This window comes from Hemiscyllium ocellatum, chromosome 7 (assembly GCF_020745735.1).
Source record: "Hemiscyllium ocellatum isolate sHemOce1 chromosome 7, sHemOce1.pat.X.cur, whole genome shotgun sequence".
Taxonomy (NCBI): Eukaryota; Metazoa; Chordata; class Chondrichthyes; order Orectolobiformes; family Hemiscylliidae; genus Hemiscyllium; species Hemiscyllium ocellatum.
The window spans coordinates 87,233,075-87,257,962 of record NC_083407.1 but is presented as its reverse complement, the minus strand read 5'-3'; the positions used below and the strand labels follow the sequence as shown (position 1 = coordinate 87,257,962).

Genomic DNA, 24,888 nt, shown 5'->3' with positions numbered 1-24,888 from the left:
ATACTTTGGATATGACACTGGTTAATAAGAAGCAACAGTGCTAAGATGATACCTTTTTTTCAGGAAAGATGTACCCTGTGTCCACATATCTACTTTTCTATCAACTGTAAGGTTCAGCTTAACACAGTGTCAGTGGTAAATCATAGCACGTAACTTTAATTTCACCCATTCTTTTCCAAAGCAACTCCAACTACAATCTTAGGAACATAGAAAAGCAGTAGCCATTCAGTCCCATGAGTCTGTTCCACAATCCAATGAAATCATGGCTGATCTGTACCCTAGCTTCATATACCTGCCTTTGCCCCATATCCCTTAACACCTTTTCTTAACAAAACTTTATCTAGCTCCGATTTAAAATTAACAACTGAATCCAGCATCAACTGCTGTTTGTGGCAGGGAATTCCAAACATCTATCATCCTTTATGTGTAAGCGTGCTTCCTAACATCTCTCCTGAACAGTCTGAGCCTGATTTTTAGTCAATGTCACCTAGCTCTAGAATCCTCAATTAGTGGAATTAGTTTATTGTTATCTATGCTGTCTTTTTCTGGCTATATCTTGAAGACTTCAATCTGATCACCACTTAACCTTCAAAATTCTGCAGAAACAATCGAATTTGTATAATCTCTCTTCATAATTTAATCCCTGAAGTTCAGGTACGAGTCTTGCACACCTTTGTTGTACCCTCTCCAAGGCCAATACATCCTTCCTATGCAGTCTCCTATATTCCTATCTATAGAAACTATCCTTGAGTGCCATTATCAATTCTAAACCAAGCTAGTTGGTGAGATAGAAGTTTTTCCATGTAAATAGAGTTTATTAATTTTTCAGTGTTTCAATTCCTTCCATAGACGAACCCTACCTGTTCTCCCTTTGCTATTTCAAACCAGTTTTGCTTTCTAGATATTTTAAAGGTAGTTTCTTCAGAGATGTTGTGAAACACCTCTTGAGTAGGTGGAACTTGAACGCAGGCCTCCGAGCTACCACTATGATATAACAGCTCTTTATTTTTGCTCGCCCTTTATATCTATGCAGTCAATTAAAGAATAAATTATTCCCAATCATCTGCTTATCCACTTGTTGTATTAACATACCATCTTAGATTAGATTACTTACAGTGTGGAAACAGGCCCTTCGGCCCAACAAGTCCACACCGACCCGCCGAAGCGCAACCCACCCATACCCCTACATATACCCCTTATCTAACACTACGGGCAATTTACCATGGCCAATTCACCTGACCCGCACATCTTTGGACTGTGGGAGGAAACCAGAGCACCCGGAGGAAACCCACGCAGACACGGGGAGAACATGCAAACTCCACACAGTCAGTCGCCTGAGGCGGGAATTGAACCCAGGTCCCTGGCGCTGTGAGGCAGCAGTGCTAACCACTGTGCCACTGTGCCGCTATCTATAACCTTACCAAGTGACCACCCTAACCATCTATCAACCTATCCAACAGTCATTTTACCACCCCACTTACCTGCTGGTTAACTAACATATCCATCAACCACTCTATTGGTTTATCATTTTATCAGTTGCTGATCTATGCACTCACTTAGCCCATCCTACAATCCCACCCTATAATTTTCATGCATTCATCCATTCAGTAATATTCACACTGGACATTAAACTTACTTTATGATAGAGAGTGCCATAAAAAGGAGTGTGCCTTTTGCCCTTATTCTCATTGGAGGTTTCTACATTGTTTCCTGCATTGAGTGAGTTCTGGTTGCTACACTAGAAGTTAGAGTCTTTGTAAATGTGTCTAAGTTTGCAATTCTCTATCTGATCAACATTGAGTGTAATGGTTTCAACACTGGTCAGAAAAATTGATTCAATTCATTTTAAAACTATGGTCTTGACTAATGCTTAAGGGTGATGGATGGCTCTGTGTGGCTGAATAGGTAGATTTAATATTTGCTGTAACACTGGATCATACAAACAATGAAGGTTCTGATTGTTAACACTATTCTGTGGTAGTAGTAAGAGGCTTGGGACTGGACACAGTTTTTCTGGTTAAAGAAGAGAGAAGTACAGGCATTCCTGGCTCTCCAATCTGATTTCTATTTGTTGACACTCCAAAGAAAGTGTGTAAATTCAGATTACACACTGTTGGCCTTTTTTGGGTTGAATAGCAGATTTGTACTCAGGAGCACAGTTGCCCTATCCCTTGTCTGAGCATAACTTCTGCATGCTGCCCTGACCCACTCACCTCTGGGTTTTAAAGTCATGCTCCCACAAAAATGATTTGCAACTGATGGGTAAGGGAAATCTGGATATGTTACAACAATTACTTTGCCAGGAAGAAAATTAAGAAATGGAAAAAAGAATGACACTGGTCTAAAACAGCTGTAACAGGAAAATATTAAGGTGATGAGAGCTGCTGACAGAAAGAAAAAGAAATAAATAGATGCTCAGGAATTTGCAGATGATGAGAAAAAAGGCTAAGAAGATAGAATAGAAGTAGTTGTTTTTAATGGTTTCTAAAGAATGAAATACAGTGCCACAGGGAGTAGTTGAAGCAGATGCCATTATCTTTAAGGGAAGAAGAGATAATTTGAAACAGAAGATATCAAACGACAAGGAGAGAACAGAATTGGTTTTATCTTTTCTGGCAAGGAATTGGCATTGACACAACCACCTCCTTTAAGATACAAACTTCTCTGGCGAGATGCAACCATCATTTTTGGAAGAGAAGAAGCCACAATATGGAAAGATTATTGGATACATTCACCTGTGCATTGTGTTTCTTGGTCTCCGTTTCTCCCTCATTGTTTTAAAATTGTGTTCATGGGTCTTTTAGCAGGTGAGGACAGATTCATACAGGTGCACAGCCATGTTAATTGGCTGTAAGAGATTTAAACTACTGAAAACAGATTGCTATTTATTCAAATAGAATAGGTTGGCTGTATAGGTAAGGGAACAGTTTACTAACAAAGTGAGAAAAAATATGACCTTTTCTTTCTTGACATGTTATTATACCCCACAGAGTAATTGGCTGTTCAATTCCTGGACTATAAGTGGGAGCCCAGTGGTTAACATGGTTGAAGAGAGTGTCAGTGTCACATACCTCATTGGCATCAATGCCATTATTGACAGACCATGAAGTCTGGAAACATTCGAGCATTCGCTGTTTCAGCTGCTTGGGAATTCGATGAACACGGATGAAATCCTTCAAATCTTTTGTCCTGGTGTGGTATAAGGACCGTCGGGAATACATTCTCTGGATTATAGCAGTCACATTTCCAAATACAACAGCGTGCATGAGAGCTGTTAAAGGAAAGCACAAAGCAAAGTTCAATGCAAATCATGTTTCTTTAATACAGCAAATGCTGAGCTAATTGGATCTCAACAAATTTATACTTTTGTGTATCTTTACCAGCTTTATGTTGACAGTAGTCTAAAGCATGTCAGTAAGAAATAACATATTTATCTTTTGTTTTGTGTGCTTGTGACGTCAAAAATCTACTCTTAACTTTCACAATGGGCAAGATGTCTTACCATTTGTGTGTGTAATTGAGCATGGTGATGTGTGAGGAATCTTGCAAGGATTAATGTTTTGAATTAGAAGCCACAGCTTCCCTGGCAGTGGCTTCTGATTGGTACTTATAAAGGATAGGTTGACAAGTAGTAAGATATCAGCCAGGAGGGTGGGTAATTGGAAAGGATGGTAATCAAGCAGTGACTGTTCAGAAAGGGATGGCAATGGTGAGGGAATAACTGGGAATGAAAGTGAGTGGGACAAATGCCAAATGGGAATGTGATGACTGGTAGTAGTCTGTGGAAGTGAAGTGGATCCAGAAGAAGCTCAACTGCATCTCCTAGCTCCATATTTAGCAAGGCAGTTATAAACTTCTAGCTACTGAGACCAAATTTAGGCTAAATTTAGGCCTGAGATTCTCGAATAGAGTTTGTCTGGTCCAAGCTGTGTTCAGGTTGGTCTGACTTATTGCCCAACTGTGTAATTATGCCGGTCTTTCATTTGCATTTATTTCTCAATTCATGCAAAGTCTGGAATGTTGCTCTTCCCTCTGAGTCCACTGTTCTCTTTGTTATTGCGTGTCATTGTAAAAATAGCCCAAATATTAAATACATCTGTGCCACGTAACAGCCTTTAAATCACTCCACTATTATGTCTTTACCTCTAACACAAATTCAATCATAACATTCTTAATAATACCAGTCAATAGGCTGAGACAGACAATTCCGGTTGAATTCACCACCATGACAAGCAGCCCATGTCACTGTTGTTCTATGTTAAAAATCACACAAGACCAGGTTATAGTCCAACAGGTTTATTTGGAAGTACAACTTTTCAGAGCACTGCTCCTTCGCTTGTATTTCCAAATAAACCTGTTGGACAATAACCTGGTGTTGTGTGATTTTTAACTTTGTCCACCCCAGTCCAACACTGGCACCTCCACATCAATGTTGTTATTAGCAGCTACAAGGAGCTGACATGGATTCCAACACTTCATAATTATTGTTTGTGTAAAAGCCGACCTGCTACTTTTTGTCAATGCAAGTTTCTTGGTCAGACCTGCAAAGCAAGTGTGCAACGAGATCACACTGCCAATACATAGTAGAAATGCTGGAGGGTAAATGTGGGCTGACAGATGTCAGAGGACAATGTCCATGGAGAAGGAATGAGTATACAGAGATGGGTAGGAAATGAGAGCTCTTGCTGTCATAGGCCCCCGAATGTGGCAGGATGGGTAGATAAGGTAGTAGACAAGCTATTACGCATGAGATACTTTTCTTAATTGATGATAAACTGAATACAAGAACAAGCATGCAATGCTGGAACAAATAAAGGTCTTGGTTTGACCTCAGCTGGAGTTGCATGTAGAGTTCTAGTTATGCCATTTATAATAAGGACATAATTGCTCAAGAAGAGCATACAAAGGAAATTTACAAGAATGTTGCCAGGACTGAAGATTGCAGGTATAAGGAAAGATTGAAAAGGGTTTTCCTTAGATCCTGAGAGGGGAATTAAGTGAAATGCAGAAGTGAAAGTAAGGAATTAGTATTCTGGAGCTTTGAGATGTGCAGTTGAAATGAAACTGACTAGAAAAGCATATATCTGAACTCTGTCTAAATCAGCATTAAACCTTTGTAATTAACACTGTTGAATTTTATTTGAAAGTGAATCAACACCTTCACATGAAAGCAGGTGAGAACACAGTGGGAATGCAAAAATTGGCAAAAGCCCATTTAGCTGCTTTAATTGTCTAAGTTCCTCTCTGGGGTACTGTTTACACTGACATTCTGTGAAAAACTGTTTAGCACTAGGCAACAATTCCATAGAGTGGTAGTAATTTTGACTTCCCCCACTAAAAGCTAATGAAGCATGACTGGAGCATCTACACTCTCACAGATGGTAAAGACTGACATGCGTTGAAATCATCAAAAGAGTGAAATTAATTGCTGTCTGACTGGAGAAGTAATTCCTTAACTGAATATTAGAAAAAATAATAAAAGAAACTCAATTTATTATAAGCATTCACATCCTACTGAAATGAAAATATAATCCAAGCTTTGATGACTACTGTAAATATTGTGATCCTTCTCATTTAGTACATATTAAAAAAAAGAAACTGCGGTTAAAGTATATAGTGCATGAAATTAATATGAAGTATTCAATAGCTGGCATATAAATAATGCTGTAAAATAGCTTAAAAGGAAGCCTGCAATTCCATGGACTGTTTAATAACTTATACAATTAACAAGCTTGATTCAGGATCTTATTATCTTTATGAAGCAATGCCAATTGACAAATCAAACAACAACTAAAGCTTCAGCGTTCACAGCAGAGACTATAAACCCAAGCAATATTATTTCATTGCTGACATTTTCACGATGGCTGTAAAAAAAAATACTTCTATACTTGATACTCTCCTTCTGGTACTTTAGTTCAACATATAAACAGGAACAGCTGTAATCTCAGAAAATCATAAAGCTCAGGCTAAACCATCCTGACTGTAGGTGCTACCATATTCATAGGAGAATTGTTGGAACAGAAACCAAAAATGAAACAATTCATATAGCCTGAAATAAATTATTTCTGTGTAACATGAAACCACCATTGTCAATTGATTTCAACCATTATTGTTCAAATTATACATTTTAAGCCAACAGGCTGAGCACTCACGAGCTGCTATCCTAGGGAATTACTTAGACACTGTTGCTTTCATACACTCTAACTGACACCTATCCACAAAGTATGAAAGAATCAGTCCTCTGTTTGACCTGAGCAGATGTGAAGTTTCTCCCCGCTCAAGACCATTAAATTCAAAGCCAATACTTAGAACCTGACTCAGCTGAATGTTTATAATTCCAGGTTGGTATCACTTGAAGAAGAAACCTTTGAAGAAGAAATAGGAATCCAATCTGAATCAAGCCATTGAAGATCAAAAACAGGGCGACCCAATTAATTTTGAGAGTTTGGCCAACTTTATTATTTCAGCCTTAGGCCATATTAATTATCGACATCTCATTTACTAATATGTGATCCTTTAGCGAAGTTTACAAGAAATTTCTGCTCAAGGTTTGAAATACTGTTCTGAAATATGCACTAAGTTATGCTTTAACTGCTGCTGAAGCGAGCTTGAAAAAAAAGAGACGTAGAAAACACTTTTTGAAAATTGTTGGAACCTTAGCCAAATGCAGAAAAATCTTACTCATCTACCACTGAGTTCCAGCTGGGGCACACAAACTAAAGTTGTGATGGTAGCAATCTTGTGGTAATCTGGAGAAAATAATAAAAGTAAGGTTTGAACAAGAGCTCTTCACCTTTTGATTGAGTTCTTTAAGGCTTCCTACTTTAAATCATAACCACCTCCAGCACAGCAACTGGTAACAGGTAACTGGTGTCTCACTACCTTCATTGAGTTTTTTGAGGAAGTATCCAAGAAGATCGATGAGTGGTAGATGTTATTTACTAGGACTTTGAAAATTGCTTTCCGTTCTGGAGGCATCATGACCCAGTGCCCGCAGTCATTGTTGCCTCAGAGATAGCCAGAAGTGCAGCCTGTGAACTCTGCTTGTTCCTCCGCAATGCCATTCCTGCTGAATCTTCCCTGCCTTTTCTGTCTTGATTCAAAACTGAGTTCACTTCTTATGGATAAGGATTGAGTTGAAGTTACAGTGCCTGAATTGGGGCAAACTTTGATATTTGCTAAACTTATGTTAACTAGATTCAGGGCATTTGGAATTGTTATTTTCTCTATCCTCAGCATTTCTCCTATCAACACTGTGAAGAGAAAACATGCTTACATTGGAAAATACTGCAAACCTACCTCCAATTAACATGGTGCATATGGAAAAGATCTTTTCAGCATCAGTGTTAGCCGACACATTCCCAAAGCCCACACTGGTTAGGCTGCTAAGTGCAAAGTAGAGTGAAGTGATGTAGGAGCTTCGGATTGAGGGACCACCGAGCAGTTCAAAGCTGGAACTGTTAGCTCCGGTGCTGGAGTTAACAAAGGTGACCTGGCTTGTGGAGTTCACAGAGTTGGAGGCACTCATTGAAGAAATGGAGATGTATGGAGTTCCCAACCTCTTTGCCAATTCATGAAGCCATCCTAGAAGAAATTGGAGGAATGCATATTTATTAAAGTTAATTCTGATGAACATCAGTAGAAATCTATGAAGGAAATAAAGATAATTTGTTCTGGACACTTCCCTTTTTTTTGTATTAGCAGAACATGTTGACGTTCTTATCTAGAGTTCTTCAACTGCACAGTTGCAATTTGTGAAGAATATAATGATAACCCATGATCTATCACTTGTCTATGTTGCTGCTGCTTTCTGTCTATCTCTCTTTGCATTCAGATTAGCTCCACCATTGTGGAGTCTGTAGAGAAAGGATTGGACTTTCAATTTCTCTGCATAGTCACCTGCGGTGGTACCTGGAATATCAAACATAATATTTATAATTTATAAACTTTAAAAAAGAACTTTATAACTGAAGAAAATCTGTATTGGAGAGCCACATGAGGTGGAGGCCCTCAGGCCAAAGTAATAGGAACAATGATCACATGAGAAATATTTGGAGCTTTTACCCTCTCTGTATCTAAATATCATGGAGTTGAAGTACTGGGAAGCAATATAAGTGCCAGGATTATCCACCTGTGATCTACATTGTTCCCATCAAAATATACTGGGTCGTCTTTTTAAAATATGCATGGAAGGTCCCCGCAGCAATCTAGGGTGCAGTTTTATACCTGCTTGGTCCAGAAATTTTAATCTTTCTCATATAGGGGAGGATGTTGCTGCCCACTTTTTTGCTCCTGGTTCAAAAACATCCTTTGAATGGGTAATCAGTTCGTTATTACAAAAGGTCAAAATATGCTGTGAATTTTATTTTGCACATGCAGTGGCCCAAGCCATATCTCAGACCTGGACCCCCTTGTGGGCCCTCCTTGTGCTGATCAGCTTATTCCTGATGAAGGGCTTTTGCCTGAAACATCGATTTTGCTGCTCCTCAGATGCTGCCTAAACTGCTGTGCTCTTCCAGCACCACTAATCCAGAATCTGGTTTCCAGCATCTGCAGTCATTGTTTTTACCTAGTACACTATTTACCAAACCTGCCCTTTCAACATAAAGGCCCAAGTTCAAAGTACAGTCAGTTCTTCTATAACGCAAGGTTTGCGTTCTTGAGCAACCCCGTGTTACAGAAAATTCTCACTTTAGAAACAGCACTTAATCGCGTTACAGCCTACATGTTTTAAAAGTTTGCGTTGTAGAAACAGCATCCCCAATTTGTCAACTGTGTTACAACAAATTCACACTGATGAAACGCACATTATAACAGAACCATCTGTAGACAGAAACTTTGATCCAAATTCCATGGGTATTAGTAACATTGGAACAGGAGTAGGTCATTTAGCACCTCAAGCTGTTGTGCTATTTAATAAGATGATGGCTAATCTGTGATCTAATTCCGTACACCCTTAGATCACATTAGACCCCTTTTTGTAACAAAAATCTATTAACTTCAGTTCTAAAATTAAAAGCTGATCTAGAATTAATTGCTATTTGCTACCGCTCCAGAAAGTTTTAGACCATGTGCCCAATCTGTAGCTCTCCAATAGCCTCTCTCTACCTCAACTGTCTGTTTCTCTTATTATCTTGGAAACTTCATTCAAATTTTAGGGAATAGATTGTTGCCGGTGTCCAGACATCATTCTAGTGGATGTATGCTGCACTCCCTACAAGGCTCATATATCCATTGTAAGATTTGTATGCATGGATTACCCAGGTGTGGGCTAGTATAAATTTGTATAGCTTAAGTTTGGCTTCAAGCATATTATGTTGTAGTCCTTTATGAAGTCCCATAAAGGCACTTCCGGCCTCCACTGTGTCTAGACTTTCGTCATTTTGAAAGTATACTAATCTATTTTCTTAAGTCCAAAATGAATTACCTTACATTTACCTATATAGTCTGGCCCAGCTACCTAAGCTATCAATATCTTTTCGTATTTACACGTTTCTATCTACACTATTTACCAGCAATCTATCTTTGTCACTGGCAAAACTGAATATGTGGCTTTCTATCCTCCCATCTATATTACTGACGAATACGGAACAACTGAAGACCCCAGCACACATTCCTTGCAGAACACAACATTCTGCCAATCAATGCTCCTCTTCATTAACCATCTTCTCTGTCTCGTTATGCTCAGCTAATTTTTGAACAAGGCCAAAAATTGTCCTTCAGTTCTAAGCTAACGGTCTTTTATGGGGGACTTTACCTGCTACTTTCTGTAATCTCAAATGAACAACATTACAGACTTTCCTGAGTCCAATACTTTTGCCATATCTTCAAAAAATGTCAATCAGATTTATCTGGCGTGCACTTCGTTTACAAATCTATGCTGCTTCTGATCAGCTAAAGATTTTTAAACGTTCAGTCACCTTATCCTTAACTATAGATTCTAACAATTTCCAACAAATATGCTTGTCTAAGCGCCACCTTTCTTAAAATGCAGAATGATCCATCTAATTTACTGGTTTTAAAAAACGATCTTGAATCAAGAGAATTTTGGAAGATAACAATTATTGCATCTGCTATATTCTCACCTACTTCAGTTAAAACCCTGAGGTCAACACCATCTTGGGCTTTGCTGCATTAATGCCATTATTTTTCCATTAATGTGAGTTTGTTTGCATTAATTTGGATGAGGCTGTGTTACTGAAAGAATGATGGTTTTCATGCAATATGTGGCATGCTCTACTGGAAATAATGATCCAAAGTAATGATCTTTATTTTCGTTGCAACATCGCCATTATGTGTTTTCATGGGTACATACTTCTTCCATCCACTTCATTGTTTTCTTGTAAGATTTTTGTCATGAATTTGATATTTCTTAGACCTTCTTTCCATGCTCTCTTTGCTAAGGTCTAACTATCTGCTTTGTCAACCTTTGCTGCTCTTTATATCTTTCCTATTCAGAATCTACTATATGTGCAACCTAGTATGATTTTTTCATTTATTTTACATTGTCACTTCTCGCTTAATTGTCCATTCTATCTTTTTAGGTAAACAGAGTTTTGCCATTTTTGATGTTTTTTTTAACCATCTCATACTCATTCTCAGGTAAATTCCCAGTAACTGATTTACACAGTTTATGGTAGAAATTTATATTTCATGAAGTCAGTCTCACCTAAATCTTAGTAGCTGTTTCATATTACTTTCAAACATTATGCCTTAAACATTGATCATATGAAGATCACCACAAGATAAATGTTCATGTGCTGCTAGGTTTTTAACTAAATCTGACTCATTACTCATTATTAAATCTAATATGGCTTACCCTTTGTAGGTTCTTACATATATTGCTTCAGAAAATTGTTCCTACTCACTTAAGAAATTCATTAACTTTGTGAAATGTGCTTCTCCAAATCAATGTAGAAATTAAAATCCCCCAATAAAACAACCATTAATTTCCTGTGTTTGTTTTGCTTGTTGTTGGGAGGTCAGCATCACTAGCTAGGCTAGAATTTATTCTCCATTCCAAATTTCTTATCAGAAGTTGGTAGTGAGCGATCCTTTTGAACTGCTGCTGTCCATGGGATGTAGGTATACGCACAGTGCCATTAGAAAGGGAATTCCAGAATTTTGAGTAAGTGACAGTGAAGGAATGATGACGTTTAAAATCAGGATTGTGCATGGTTTAGAGGAGAACTTGTGGGTCATGGCATTCTCTTGCTTCTGCTCCTTTTGTCCTTCTTGTTGGAGGAGATTCGAAGGTGGTGTTGAAGGTGCCTTGGCTACAGTGCGTCCTGTAGATGGCAAATACTTCTATCACTGTGCACTGAGTGGTGAAGGGAATAGAAATTTAAGATGGTAGAAGTTATGTTATGTCTTATAGTCCAGAAGTCAGAGATATGCTCATGACATTATCACTGTATCATAACTTATGTCCTGAAAATATAAAGGTTTCATACTCCATCTTATGTCAGATCACTTGAAGCATGACAACTTACTGGAAGCCTACTTTGCTGCTGTAACCTACTAGATCAATATAAGCCCTGAAACCTATATTTCTGAGAACTGTAATAATGACAGTCATCTACAATAAATGCATATGGATTCTCCAATATCTATGTCTGGTTTCTTACATTATGTGAGATCACAAACATTGCCACAAAAAATAAAACAATGATCTAGAAACACATATCTCTAGATGGGGTACCAGTCAAATGAGCTGCTTTAATTTGGATAGCGTTTTGATGGAGTTACACTTCCCCACAGAAGTGGACAGAGTTCCATTACACTCCAGCTTTGAGTGGATGGTGAATAGGCTTTAGAGACTGAAAGTTGAGTCACTCACCACAGAATTCCCATCTTCTTAAATGTTCTTGTGGAAACAATATTTTACATGTTTTCTGATATCAGCAGTAAAACAAGCTGCAGCTTTACAAATTACACCAGGGGATGTATACATAACATCCATTAAAGTGCCTGTTGACCTTGTTTTCTGTAGGTATTTGCAAATTTATCTAGCTTGCATCTTTTTAAAAGGCTCGTGGAATCTGCCAATCTCTGCTGCTTTTCCACCTGGGCTAAAGCTTAAGTTTGTAGTCAAGCACAAATGCCTTTATTAGATTATGTAAATTAGAATCCTCCTACCTTCTGGAAGGTATCTTGCTTACATGGTAAAATATTTAATATCAGAAATATGGGAATTGGGAAATTACTGGAGATACTTTGGATGCTTAAAAAGCTAAAATTCCCACCAATTATATAGACATTGAAACTAGGCCATGATGCAGAAGAGGCAGGGGTATGCAGTTACATACAACTGCCCTCCCATTCTTTCATCACTTCTCCACTCCATCTCCAGGAGGCTGACCTGAAAGGCATACAATAGTGCTATCCATTTGATCAGCAGCAATGCCAGAGGAAAAATAAATGCATGACCATCCATCTTTATTACTTGATCCAGCAACAGATGGTAGCAGTTCACTTACCTTCTGTTTATGACTTTAATTATTAATAGCACATCAAATAAACACAATAGGAGACTAGCTCTGCTTGTAATGCCATTTACTTACACATAATTTAACAATAAAGAAACATATACAGATCAGAAAGGACAAATCAGAATGTAGACTGTAACATAACAAAGATCTAAATTGTGAACAGCTGCTATAAATGGAGGTGACTAACATTAACTTTTTTAAAGTCATTCTTTCATGGAACATAGGTATTGCTGGCATGACTCTAACTTATTACTAATCCTTAACTGTCCTTTATAAATCTGAATTGAATTGAGTTTATTGTCGCATGTACTGATGCACAGTGAAAAGCTTTGTTTTGCGAGCAGATCACATAGTGTAGATAAGTAAATAATAGATAAACAGTGGCAAAAACAAAAACACAGGTACAAGCCAATGTTAAGAGTTTATGAATCCATTCAGTATTCTAACAACAGTGGGGTAGAAACTGTTTCAAGACCAGCTGGTGAGAGTGTTCAGGCTTCTTCCTTCTCCCCGATGGTAGAGGCTGTAGAAAAGCATTGCCAGAGTGGGGTGGATCTTTGAGAATGCTGGTGGCCTTTCCTTGACAGCGGGCCTGGTAGGTGAAGTCTATAGTTGGGAGGTTGGCCTTTGCGATTGTTCATGCCAAGTTCACCACTCTCTGTAACTGTCTCCAATCTTGAATGGTACAGTTGCCATACCAGGTAGCGATACATCCAGACACAATGCTCTCTGGCGCATCTACAAAAGCTGGCAAGGGTATTTGCTGTCATGCCAAATTTCCTCAGCTGCCTGAGGAAGAATTGTTGGGCCTTTGTAGCCAGTGCATCCACATGAGTCCAAGGAAGCTTGTTATGGATGACCACTCCCAGGAGCTTGACACTCTCCACTTGTTCCACCTCTGTGCTGTTAATGTGTAGGGGGGCATGAGTAACATCCTGCCGAAAGTCAATAATGAGTTCCTTGGTTTTGCTAGCATTGAGAGCTAGGTTGTTCTCAGTGCACCATTTTTCCAGGCCTTCCACTTCCAGTCTGCTGACTGTTTTGTCACCATCTGAGATTTGACCAACTATGATGGTGTCATCAGCAAACTTGTAAATGTCATTACTTTGGTATCTAATGACGCAGTCATGGGTATACAGTGAGCACTGTAGGGGGCTGAGTACGCACCCCTGGGGGGGGCACTCCAGTGTTGAGTGTTAGTGAAGATGAAATATTGGCCCCAATTTTCACTGATTGTGGCCTGTGGGTCAGGACCATGTTAATTTTGAATGACAGAGCGCGACTCAAGGGCTGAATGGTCTCTTCACGTTTGTAGGGAAGTTGGGTAAAAGAAAGGTCAGGAAGGGAGTTGGGAGAGACAGGAGGTGTGTTGGAGAGGGGTGCTGCAAAAGGGAGAGATTGTGATTGAGGGTCAGGAAGTTTGAGGAATGGCAGAGTGAGAGTTTGCAGAGAGTAGATTAGATTAGATTACTTACAGTGTGGAAACAGGCCCTTCGGCCCAACAAGTCCACACCGACCCGCTGAAGCGCAACCCACCCATACCCCTACATTTACCCCTTACCTAACACTACGGGCAATTTAGCATGGCCAATTCACCTGACCCGCACATCTTTGGACTGTGGGAGGAAACCAGAGCAAACCCACGCAGACACGGGGAGAACGTGCAAACTCCACACAGTCAGTTGCCTGAGTCGGGAATTGAACCCGGGTCTCAGGCGCTGTGAGGCAGCAGTGCTAACCACTGTGCCACCGTGCCGCCCACATAGTGTGTGGGAGTTGGGGGAGGCAGAAAGGTCTCAAGGGGGTAGTGAGTGAAAGAGGTGTGAGCCTGAGTATTGCAGCCAGGAGGCTTGTTGGATGATGTGGCTAGTTGGGAAGTGGTGAGCAGGAAGAGTGGGTGGTGAGTTGGGAAAGTTGACAAGCAGGAGGATCAGGGAGCAAGTTAAGAGTTATAATTTAAATTTATTGAAAGTTAGTAATAGATTTTTGGACCAGTTAGGTTCACGTTAACCAATAGATATATAATGGTAAAAATTATAGGTCAGGAACAGAACCCACCCGTATTACACATTTTCAAATGAGAAATTGATCTTTGCTGAGAATACTTTGAACTTCCAGCTCGGCGAGCAGAACCACAACAACTTTGACTTAGCACATCAAGTTTTAAGAACTGCTTCAGGAATAATAAAGGAAGGGAAGTTGTACTGGAAAGTAACTTTAACTTTAACGTGTGAACAATTATTTCTCCATTGGCCCAGATGCCCTCATGGTCTTAAACTTCTATGAATGTAAGCAGCAAAGCCCTTTCTTTTTCTCTAATCAGATTATTAATAAAGTGAGCACTTTCACATACTACACTTGGAATTTTGTGTTCAGTTCTGGGTGCCTCATTATAGGAAGGATATGGAAACTTTAGAGAGCGCGCAGAGGAGATTTATCAGGATGTTTCCTGGACTGGCGGGCATGTTTTATGAAGAAAGGTCGAGGAAGCTAGGGTTTTCCTCATTGGAGTGAAGAAGGATGAGAGAGAACTTGATAGAGGCGTAGGCATGGTGGATAGCCGGAGACGTTTTTTTTTCCCAGGGTGGACATGCTATCATGAAGGGGCATCATTTTAAGGTGATTAGAGGAAGATTTTAGGGGAGATGTCAAAGCTTATATCTTTACATAGACAGTGATGGGTGTGTGGAATGCACTGCCTGTAGTGGTAGTAGTGTCTGATACATTAGACACATTTAAGCAACTCTTGGATAGGCACATGGATGAAAGTAAAATGAAGGATTAGTAGGTTAGTTTGACCTTAGAGTAGGATAAAAGATCAGCACAATATTGAGGGCCAAAGGGCCTGCACTGTGTTGTACTGTTCTATGTAATGTGGTTTTCTCAAAACACTTGGACATAGTTGTACAGCATTGTCAGGAGATGATCAGTTTTCTTAAATAAGGACAGTGAGGAAGGGTAATTCTTGTAGTCTCTGTAATGTCCCTCTAATTTATCAACAACAATGGTTATTCCTAAGCCATTTTGTACTTGCTTCACTCTGTTCTAGTTTGTTTGCTATCGGAAAGATATTGTTAAACTTGAAAGTGTTCGGAAAAGATTTACAAGGATGTTGCCAGGGTTTGAGGGTTTGAGTTTTAGGGAGAGGCTGAATATACTGGGGTTATTTTCCCTGAAGTGTCAGAGGCTGAGGGGTGAACTTTATAGAGGTTTATAAAATCATGTGTGGTATAACAGATAAGGTGAATAGCCAAGGTATTTTCCCACGGTAGGAGAGACCAAAACTAGAGAGTATAAGGTGAGAGGGGAAAGATTTTAACAGGGACCTAAAGGGCAACCTTTTCTCACAGGTGGTGCACATATGGAATGAACTGCCATAGGAAGTGGGAGAGGCTGGTACAATTACAATATTTCAAAGGCATCTGGATGGGAATGAATAGGAAGGGTTTAGAAGGATATGGGCCAATTGCTGGCAAGTGGGACTAGGTAAATTTGGGATATCTGATTGTTATGGACGAGCTAGACTGAAGGGTCTGTTTCCATGCTGTGACTCAGTAATATTCAATAGTTCCTGTGGAGATTCCTATGACTTTCTTTTCCTGAACTTGAACATTACTCTGTCCTGATTAGATTAGATTACTTACAGTGTGGAAACAGGCCCTTCGGCCCAACAAGTCCACACCGACCCGCCGAAGCGCAACCCACCCATACCCCTACATATACCCCTTACCTAACACTACGGGCAATTTAGCATGGCCGATTCACCTGACCCGCACATCTTTGGACTGTGGGAGGAAACCGGAGCACCCGGAGGAAACCCACGCAGACACGGGGAGAACGTGCAAACTCCACACAGTCAGTCGCCTGAGGCGGGAATTGAACCCAGGTCCCTGGCGCTGTGAGGCAGCAGTGCTAACCACTGTGCCACCGTGCTAAGTGATAAGTATTAGTGATAAGCTTTTCAATCCCATGAGTCTGCTTACGATAATCACAAAATGCATAATTTTGCATTTTCTTTTTATAATCAGACCACAATTGTTCTAGAATCACTCAGTGAGGAGAGAACGCACCTGTCTCTGTACAATTTCTTGCTGCATTTCCAGTTTGGAATAGGGCCAGGATGATCACTTTGGAGCTGTCCTACTGAGACATCATAGCCTCTTTATGGCTATAATGACATCTCCATTCACAGCACATTCAGTAATTTATTGCTAACTGTGAGTTTATTTTCTGCTTCATCAAAGATTAACCTAAAATACTAGCTGCATCTGGCCACTAGATTCCCCAATGTCACTCACATCGCAGCTGCCTCACTGGCATAAACAATACTCAGTCGGCTGAAAACTGACACCAACAATATGGGTTCAAGTCCCATGTCGGCTGAAGTTACCATGAAGGAACATCCTTCTCAACTTCTTCCCTCGCCTGAGGGTGATGAACCTCTGGAGAAGCACAACTAATGGTGGTTTAACCTGTGAGAGAGTAGTCTGAGAGCCCAACTTTACTAGTCGCTGTATAGAAATTCACTAAAGTTCCTTAGAAAGCAACTTCCAATCCCACAACAACTACCATCTAGAAGGACAAGGGTAGCAGATACAAGGGAACACTACTATTTCCAAGTTCCCCTCTGTGCCACTCATCATCACCCTGACTTGAAAGTACATTGTTATTCTTACATTGTTGCTGGCTCAAAAAATCCTGGAACTTGTTATCAGCATTGTGGGTGTTCCTACACCAAAGGGATGGCACCTAGAAGAAACCATCTTTTCCAGGACAACTAGGGTTGGGCAATAAATGTTGGTCCAGTCTTTGATGCCTTGAATGAATTTTTTAAACAAGTACTACTAAATGGGAATAACTCAATGATTATAACCATTTGGACAATATTACTCTGGCTCGGCAGAAAATATGCCTAAATGCAATCTAGTCATACAAGCCAGGAATCCACCATGCCACAGCCACATTGAATCACTGGATAGTTGGAAAGAGAAGCTTGTGTGACAAGCCCGTTAACCCTTTGTGTGTTGAAGCAGCTGTTTCTCTCTGTAGGCCAGGAGACGCTGAAGAAACCAATCCCTATGTGGGTTTCTCTGTTCATGCAACTTGCAAGTTTCAAACTCTTACTGCTGGTTTTGTTTTGTTTAATTTTGACATTCCATGTGCTGCAGACAGAGATTTTAAAAAAGAAATAATTGAACTTTGTAGCTGCTGTCTTCAAAATAACAAATAAATCCTCTGTCTGCTTCCTCAAATTGCCTCATACCAAACCCAGCTGGACCACCAGGTTCAGCCCGAAGCCAGCCTTCAAGAGCTGTATATGGGTTTGCTTTATAGACTTTAAATTGCTTAAGCCATCCTCCCACTTCCTAAGCGATTTTTCTGTGTATGTGAACTTTGAGTATGTGTGAAAGAAAGTCAGAACACTAATTTTTTCTCAGACAGGGTAAAGTACAATAAGTTTTACTGCCTTTCTCTAAAAGAAATAGGACTCCTGCCTATTTATAACTTTTTACAATCACAATGTTTAAACAGTTAAACATTTACTGAATTGACAAACAATGCCTTTTACCTTGTCTGTTTCTCTCGAAGTGGTTTCCTCTACACTGGGGAGACAGGACACCAACTCACGGATCATTTCAGGGAACATCTATGGGACACACGCACCAAGCAACCTCATGCCCCTGTGGCCGACCACTTCAGCTCCCCTTCCCACTCTGCCAAGGATATGTAAGTCCTGGGCCACCTCCACTGCTAAATCCATGCCCACACCTGAAGGGAGAAGACCTCCTCTTCTGCTTTGGGACCCTTTAACCATACGGTATCAATGTCCTTTTCACCAGTTTCCTCATCTCCCCTCCCTGCGCACCCCTCCCCCACCACCCCCCACCTCATCCCAGATCCAATCCTACAATTCGGCACAGCCCTCTTGAACTGTCCTACCAGTCTACCTACCTTCCCACTTATCCACTCCACCCTCCCTGCCGACCTAGCACCATCACCCTCCCACTTGCATCTACCACCTGCCTTCCAAGCCACCTCACCCCACCCTCCTATTTATCTCTCAGCTTCCACCTCCCAGCCCCCAACATTTCTGATAAAGGGCTTATGCCTGAAATGTTGACTCCCCTGCTCCTCGGACACTGCCTGACCTGCTGTGCTTTTGCAGCCCACACTTTTCGACTCTGATGAGGAGAAGGAAAGGGGGAGTGCTGGTCACTGACTCCCCTTTAGCTAATTGTAAAACTCTACAAGACAGGGGAGCAGGAGGCAGCATTATAATATTAGGAATTATGTATAGTAGGGATTACTGAGATATGGCTCAAGAAACAAAATTGGAACAGGGAATTTCATAAAAACTTTTATGCTCTGCAAAGACAGAAAAAAGGAGGGTGGCCTAAATATATTTTTGAGATAACAGTAGGAATAAAGGAAAAGGATATTGCAGCTATCTTAGAACTAAGAGATGTAAAGGAGGATTTAGCACATTATTAGTGATTACTTAGTAGTGAGGAAGGTGGAGGGTGAAACTTATAAACTAATAATTACAGAAATGCTACAATGCAGAAAGAAAGCCTATGCCAACTTGTTAAATGAACATCATTATCAAGTACCTTGCTTTGTCCCCTTTAACCTTGCACATTAGTTTTATTTCAAATGATTAAATGATGGAAATAATCCAAAAATAATCATAGGGAATCTGAACCATAACTGATCAGAGTTAGGTAAAGAGGTTAAGTGAATGTGTTTCCTATAATGTGTTCATGAACCCTTTCTAGCTATTTACATGAAAAGGATAAAAATAAGGATTCATTACTAGATCAGGTCGGTAGGGGAAGTAAAAATGAGGGAACATCTAAGTCATGGTGCCAACAGTATACTATGTGTGATAATTGAGAAAGAAACAAGTGTGACAAAGACCAGGTTTGTAGTTTTAGGGAGGGTGGGGGGTAAACAAAATCTGAAAAACCCATATCAGACTTTTGGAAAATAAAATGAGACAACAATATTAACAAACAATGGAACAACAGGAAATGTTTGATACAGTTTTCAATGAAGTCCAGGAAAATAGATATTTTACAAAAAATATGTTAAACTAATCCTTAATTAAACAATATGGGTGAATAAAAGCATAAGGGGCACAGTAATAACGTGGATAGGACAGAAGCATGCCAAGGGAAAATATAACGTAGTTAGGAAAGAAATGTGAAAAAAATGAGGAAGGGAAAGAGGAACTATGGAACCAAACTACCATGGAACATTAAAAAAGAAAGTTGTCATCAGAAAAGGACCACAGGATAAAATCAGAGGCATCAATAGCAATATGGCCAAAATATTGAATAATTTTGGTTCAGTATTTACGAGGGGGACATGGCAGCAGAAGGTGAGGTTAGAAGAGGTATAACTGCATTTAAAAAAACATCAAATTAACTGATCAAACTTAGGTTAAAATTCCTGGCCCAGTCTGAATGCATCTGACGTTAAAATAAAATCTAGGGCCAAGGTAACTGAACCATTTCACATATTTAGAGATTCATTAGAAACTTGTACATTGCCTGAGGGCTTGTGGATTGCTACATTTAAGGAGGAGATAGAAAACACCCAAGAAACTGTGCAACCATTAGCTTAATGTTGGTAGCAGGAAAAATAATGGAATCCTTACGAAAGGAGGAAATAGAAAAAATCTTGAAATCAAAAATAAAGCAATGATTAGTCAACATAACTTTCAAAAGGGGAAAGTCTTGCACTGAATTCTTTGAGGAGATGGAAGAGTCGACAGGTAATTCAGTGGTTCAAATGTATTTTGATGTCCAAAAGAATGTTGACAAGATACTCCATAATAGACTAAATGAATAAGACAAGAGCATGCATTGTTAGTGCAGAATTAGCAGAATGGATAGCTAACTGATTTAAAGGCAGAAGGCAAAAACTAGGGTGAACATGGTAAAGCAGCAGGTGGGGAATGTGATTCCCACATTGATCAGTGTTACTCACAATTTCTATTCAGGATACAGACTTTGGAATCAAAACCACAGTTTGTAATTTTACAGATGGTAGCAGATGAAGAGGGATATTCATCACTGAAGAGGACCATAGATATGAAAAGACTAAATCAGAATGATCACAGAAATTCCATAGAGCCACACAATTGCAAAATATTTGCATGAAACCACACCCAGCCAGCTTTTTTAACATTAGATATAATAGCTAACGTGGAATTAGCCCTGGCTTTAATCTATTTATGTAAAGGTTTATATAGGGCTATAACATTAAAAGAGGGTATTTCATTCAAACTAGTTTGTGCCCTTATCCTCTACATATGGTATAATCCCATGGACTTTTTAAATGAACCTTTGCCTACATTTTTAAACAACTAATTTATAACTTATTAGACTGGACATAACAATGCCTGGTTTCACTTATTTTCTCCTCCTCTCCCTGAAAATGTGAATATGTCCCAACGGCACCACCAACAACTTGATACCTCAGCCATTCTTCATATATGAGTTTATACAATGGCGGAGAGTAGGCTGATTGAATGTGAACAGCCTTCACTGCTTTTCTCCTGTCTCCGAGTCCACTAGAACAGGTTTCCTTCAGAGATCCTCCTGGTCTTGAACTCCTATTTTTGTCAAGTTTCTCTTTTATTTCCCTTCATGTACTTTTTGAGCTCATCTTCCCCATGAACGTGAACTCTTTCTTCCTGGACTCTTTCCCATTAACCTGCTGGCCACCCAACCTCCCTTCCTAATTAGATTAGACTTACAGTGTGGAAACAGGCCCTTCGGCCCAACAAGTCCACACCGACCCGCCGAAGCGCAACCCACCCATACCCCCACATTTACCCCTTACCTAACACTATGGGCAATTTAGCATGGCCAATTCACCTGACCTGCACATCTTTGTGACTGTGGGAGGAAACCGGAGCACCCGGAGGAAACCCACACAGACACAGGGAGAATGTGCAAACTCCACACAGTCAGTCGCCTGAGTCAGGAATTGAACCCGGGTCTACAGGCGCTGTGAGGCAGCAGTGCTAACCACTGTGCCACCGTGCCAACCACTGTGCCACCGTGCCACTTTTCTTGCGTAAAAATCTCAAAAAGCTGGCATTCAAATTCAGCAAGTAATACAAAAGGCAAATGGAGTATTGGTTTTTCTTTCAAAGAGAATGAAGTATAAAAATAGGGGCACTAGTCAGACCACACCTGGAATACAGTAAATAGTTTTGTTCCCCTTCTGTCAGGAAAGGTATATCAGCATTGAAGTCAGAAAATGGTTCACTAGGTTGATGCTAGGTATGGAGTGCTTTTCTTTTATGGAGAGGTTGAGGAGGTTGGGTCTGCATTCACTGCAGTTTAAAAAAATGGGAGGTGACCTTATTGAAACATAAGATTTTTAGCGGGCATGACAGGATAGATGCTGAGACATTGCTTTCCCTTGTGGAAAAATCTAAGACCAAGGGGCATAATCTCACAGGCAAAGGATTGCCCATTTTAAGACAGATGAGGGAGAATTTCTTCTCTCAGTGCAATGAATACAGAACAACCTCGGTTATCCGAATGAGATGGGAGGGGAATATTTTGCTGGCACCAGTGCTAACCACTGAGCCACCAGTAATCAATTTATAGACATTATGATTACTTTTAACAATCCCAAAGGGCACCCAATGTTCCCCAGGGAAAAATGTGATTATTTTTTAAAATGACATCAAATAAATTTATCAAAAAAGAATCAGAACAAATCAGATAATTTGCAGGGGTAAGGAAAGAGGAATTTAATACTGGCCAAGGAAAAATATGAGAACATAGTGGGTCTTTACATAGAAGATTTTTGGACTACCTTCTACCAATGTGCAAATAGTAAAAAGATAGCAAAGTGCATCCAGTAACAGTGATATAAACTTTGCAGTGCAGGACAAGGTTTAATGAGTGCTTTGTATGGATGCTTACTTTTAAGAGGATGCTGATAAAATATTGGCAGAAATGGAGATGATATAGGTATTAGATGGGCTAAAAAATGATAGACAGGATATACTGGAAAGACTGGCTATGCTTAGAGTGAATAAGTTGCCTAATTAAGATGGCTTACATCCAAGTTGGAGAAAGTGAGGACTGCAGATGCTAGAGATCAGATCTGATTCCTGAAGAAGGGCTCATGCCCGAAACGCCGATTCTCCTGCTCCTTGGATGCTGCCTGACCTGCTGCGCTTTTCCAGCAACACATTTTCAGCTTACATCCCGGTTGTTAAAGGAAGTTGAGTTGTTGTAAATTGGAAAGTGGCAAAAGTGACAGCGTTAGGCAGGAAAATGTGTAAAAACATTGTGAGTAACTGCAGGCCAATCAATGGTTGGTAAAGGTTTTGAAATAATAATGTAGGAAAATATCAAGAGGCCACTTCGAACAATTTGAATTAATTGGAAAAGACTTGTTTAGGCAGATTGAGTTGGTCTAATCTAATCGAATTTTCTGGTGAAATACAGAAGGTTTTGCTGAAGGTTGGTGATGGGAATGGATGTTGTCTGCACAGACCTCAAGAAAATCTATGACAAATGCAAATTAACAAAATAGAAACTCATGGAATAGGAGGGTCAGATGGATCTAAAAAAAAGCTTAAGTAATACAAAAGAAAGAAACATGGTAATGACCTTCAGTTTAAAATGATTGTAAAAGTGACATTTCCCAAGGTCAGTGTTAGAATCATTGTTTATTTTTAAGGTATTGGAATAGAGGACAACCTGCCGAAGATACGAAGCTAGGAGGTATGGAAAACAGTGAGGGTGGCACCAGTGAACTGCAACAGGACATAGATGTGCTGACAGACTACGTAGGCCAATGGCAAATGTAATTTAATGTTGACAAGTGTGAGGTCATGGAGTCACAGAGATGTACAACACGGAAACAGACCTTCGGGTTCAACTCATCCATGACAACCAGATATCCTAAATTAATCTGGTCCCATTTGCCAACACTTAGTCCATACAGAAGAGGTAAAATAGAGTGTGGGCTAAAGCATGTGTAGAGACATAGGGGCCTTGAGGGTTGCATGCACATTATTATTTGAAAGAATAGAAAAAGATAAGTTATGTAGACTTCATACATAGAAACACATAAATGAGTACAAAAGCAGGGATGTTATGTTGAACCTTTATAAAGCTCTGGCTATACTTCAGCTAGTATGTCTAGCTCCAGATGCCACATTGGATGGACGTATGGGTCCTTATGAGTGTGCAGCCTGAGTGTGATCTTAGTATTAAAAACCATACTCTTGAATTAAAAGATATTATAGAGATATTCTGGTAGTAGTCTAACATACTATTTACTGCAAAAGATGAGACCATTCAGTTCAACAAAGTTATGCCAATGTTTATCCTCCACAGAGTCTCCTCTCACCTTACTTCAACTCATCTTATTAACATTGACTTCTAATCCATCAGACCATGAGATGTTGGAGAGAAATTAGATCAATCGGCCCATCAAATCTGCTCCATCATTCAACGAGAACCTATTCTAATAAACCTCAACTCCATTTATCTGCCTTTTGCCCTTCTTCCTTATTGTTTGTCCTACTGTTGTATTTTAGCCTCAAATACTTAAAGACACAGCCCTCTGTGGTAAAGCATGCCACATACAGAAGAACCTCGGTTATCCGAATGAGACGGGAGGGGAGTATTTTGTTTGGATAAATAATTGTTTGGATAACTGATTGTCGGATAACTGATAATGTTTTTACAGGATCTTGACATCTTATTTGGATAATTGAAGTTCAGATAACCGAGGTTGTTCTGTATGTGGAATTCTTTACCACAGAGGGCTGTGTCTTTAAGTATTTGAGGCTGAGATGCAACAGTACGACAGACAGTAAGGAAAAAGTAAGCATAATGTCCATAAATTGATTATTGGTGGTTCAGTGGTTAGCACTGGTGCCTCACATCCCCAGAGGCCTGGGTTCAATTCCAGCCTCAGGTGACTGTCTGTGTGGAGTTTGCACATTCCCCTCGTGTTTGCATGGGTTTCCTCCGGGGGCTCCAGTTTCCTCCCACAGTCCAAAGATGTGCAGGTTAAGTGGATTGACCATGCTAAATTGCCTATTGTATCTAGGGATGTGTAGGTTAGGTGGATTTGCATGGGATTACAAGGATAGAGCGGGAAGGTTGACTTTGGGTGGGATGCTCTGCAGACTTATTGGGTTGAATGGCCTGCTTCCACACTGGCAGGATTTTATGGTGCTATCAAACTCACTGGGAATAGCCAATAGACCTGTCAAAGTCAACCATGTCAAACTTTGCATAATCCCATAAGATACTGGAGTATAATTAGTTTGTTCAGCCTAACAAGTGTATTCCGTCGTTGAAAATGTGTTGCTGGTTAAAGCACAGCAGGTCAGGCAACATCCAAG

The 24,888-nt window shown here is 39.9% G+C and overlaps 1 protein-coding gene across 1 annotated transcript in view; it reads right to left on the bottom strand.

Moving 5' to 3' along the window:
• kcnh3 (potassium voltage-gated channel, subfamily H (eag-related), member 3) overlaps nucleotides 1–24,888 on the bottom strand; it is a 703,578-nt gene that overhangs the window by 113,019 nt on the left and 565,671 nt on the right. Inside the window, exons 9-10 of the mRNA XM_060828128.1 lie at nucleotides 7,300–7,584; nucleotides 3,072–3,271 (exon numbers count right to left, since the gene is read on the bottom strand). Of these exons, the coding sequence (XP_060684111.1) occupies nucleotides 3,072–3,271; nucleotides 7,300–7,584 (485 nt within the window). The remainder of the gene's footprint in view (nucleotides 1–3,071; nucleotides 3,272–7,299; nucleotides 7,585–24,888) is intronic.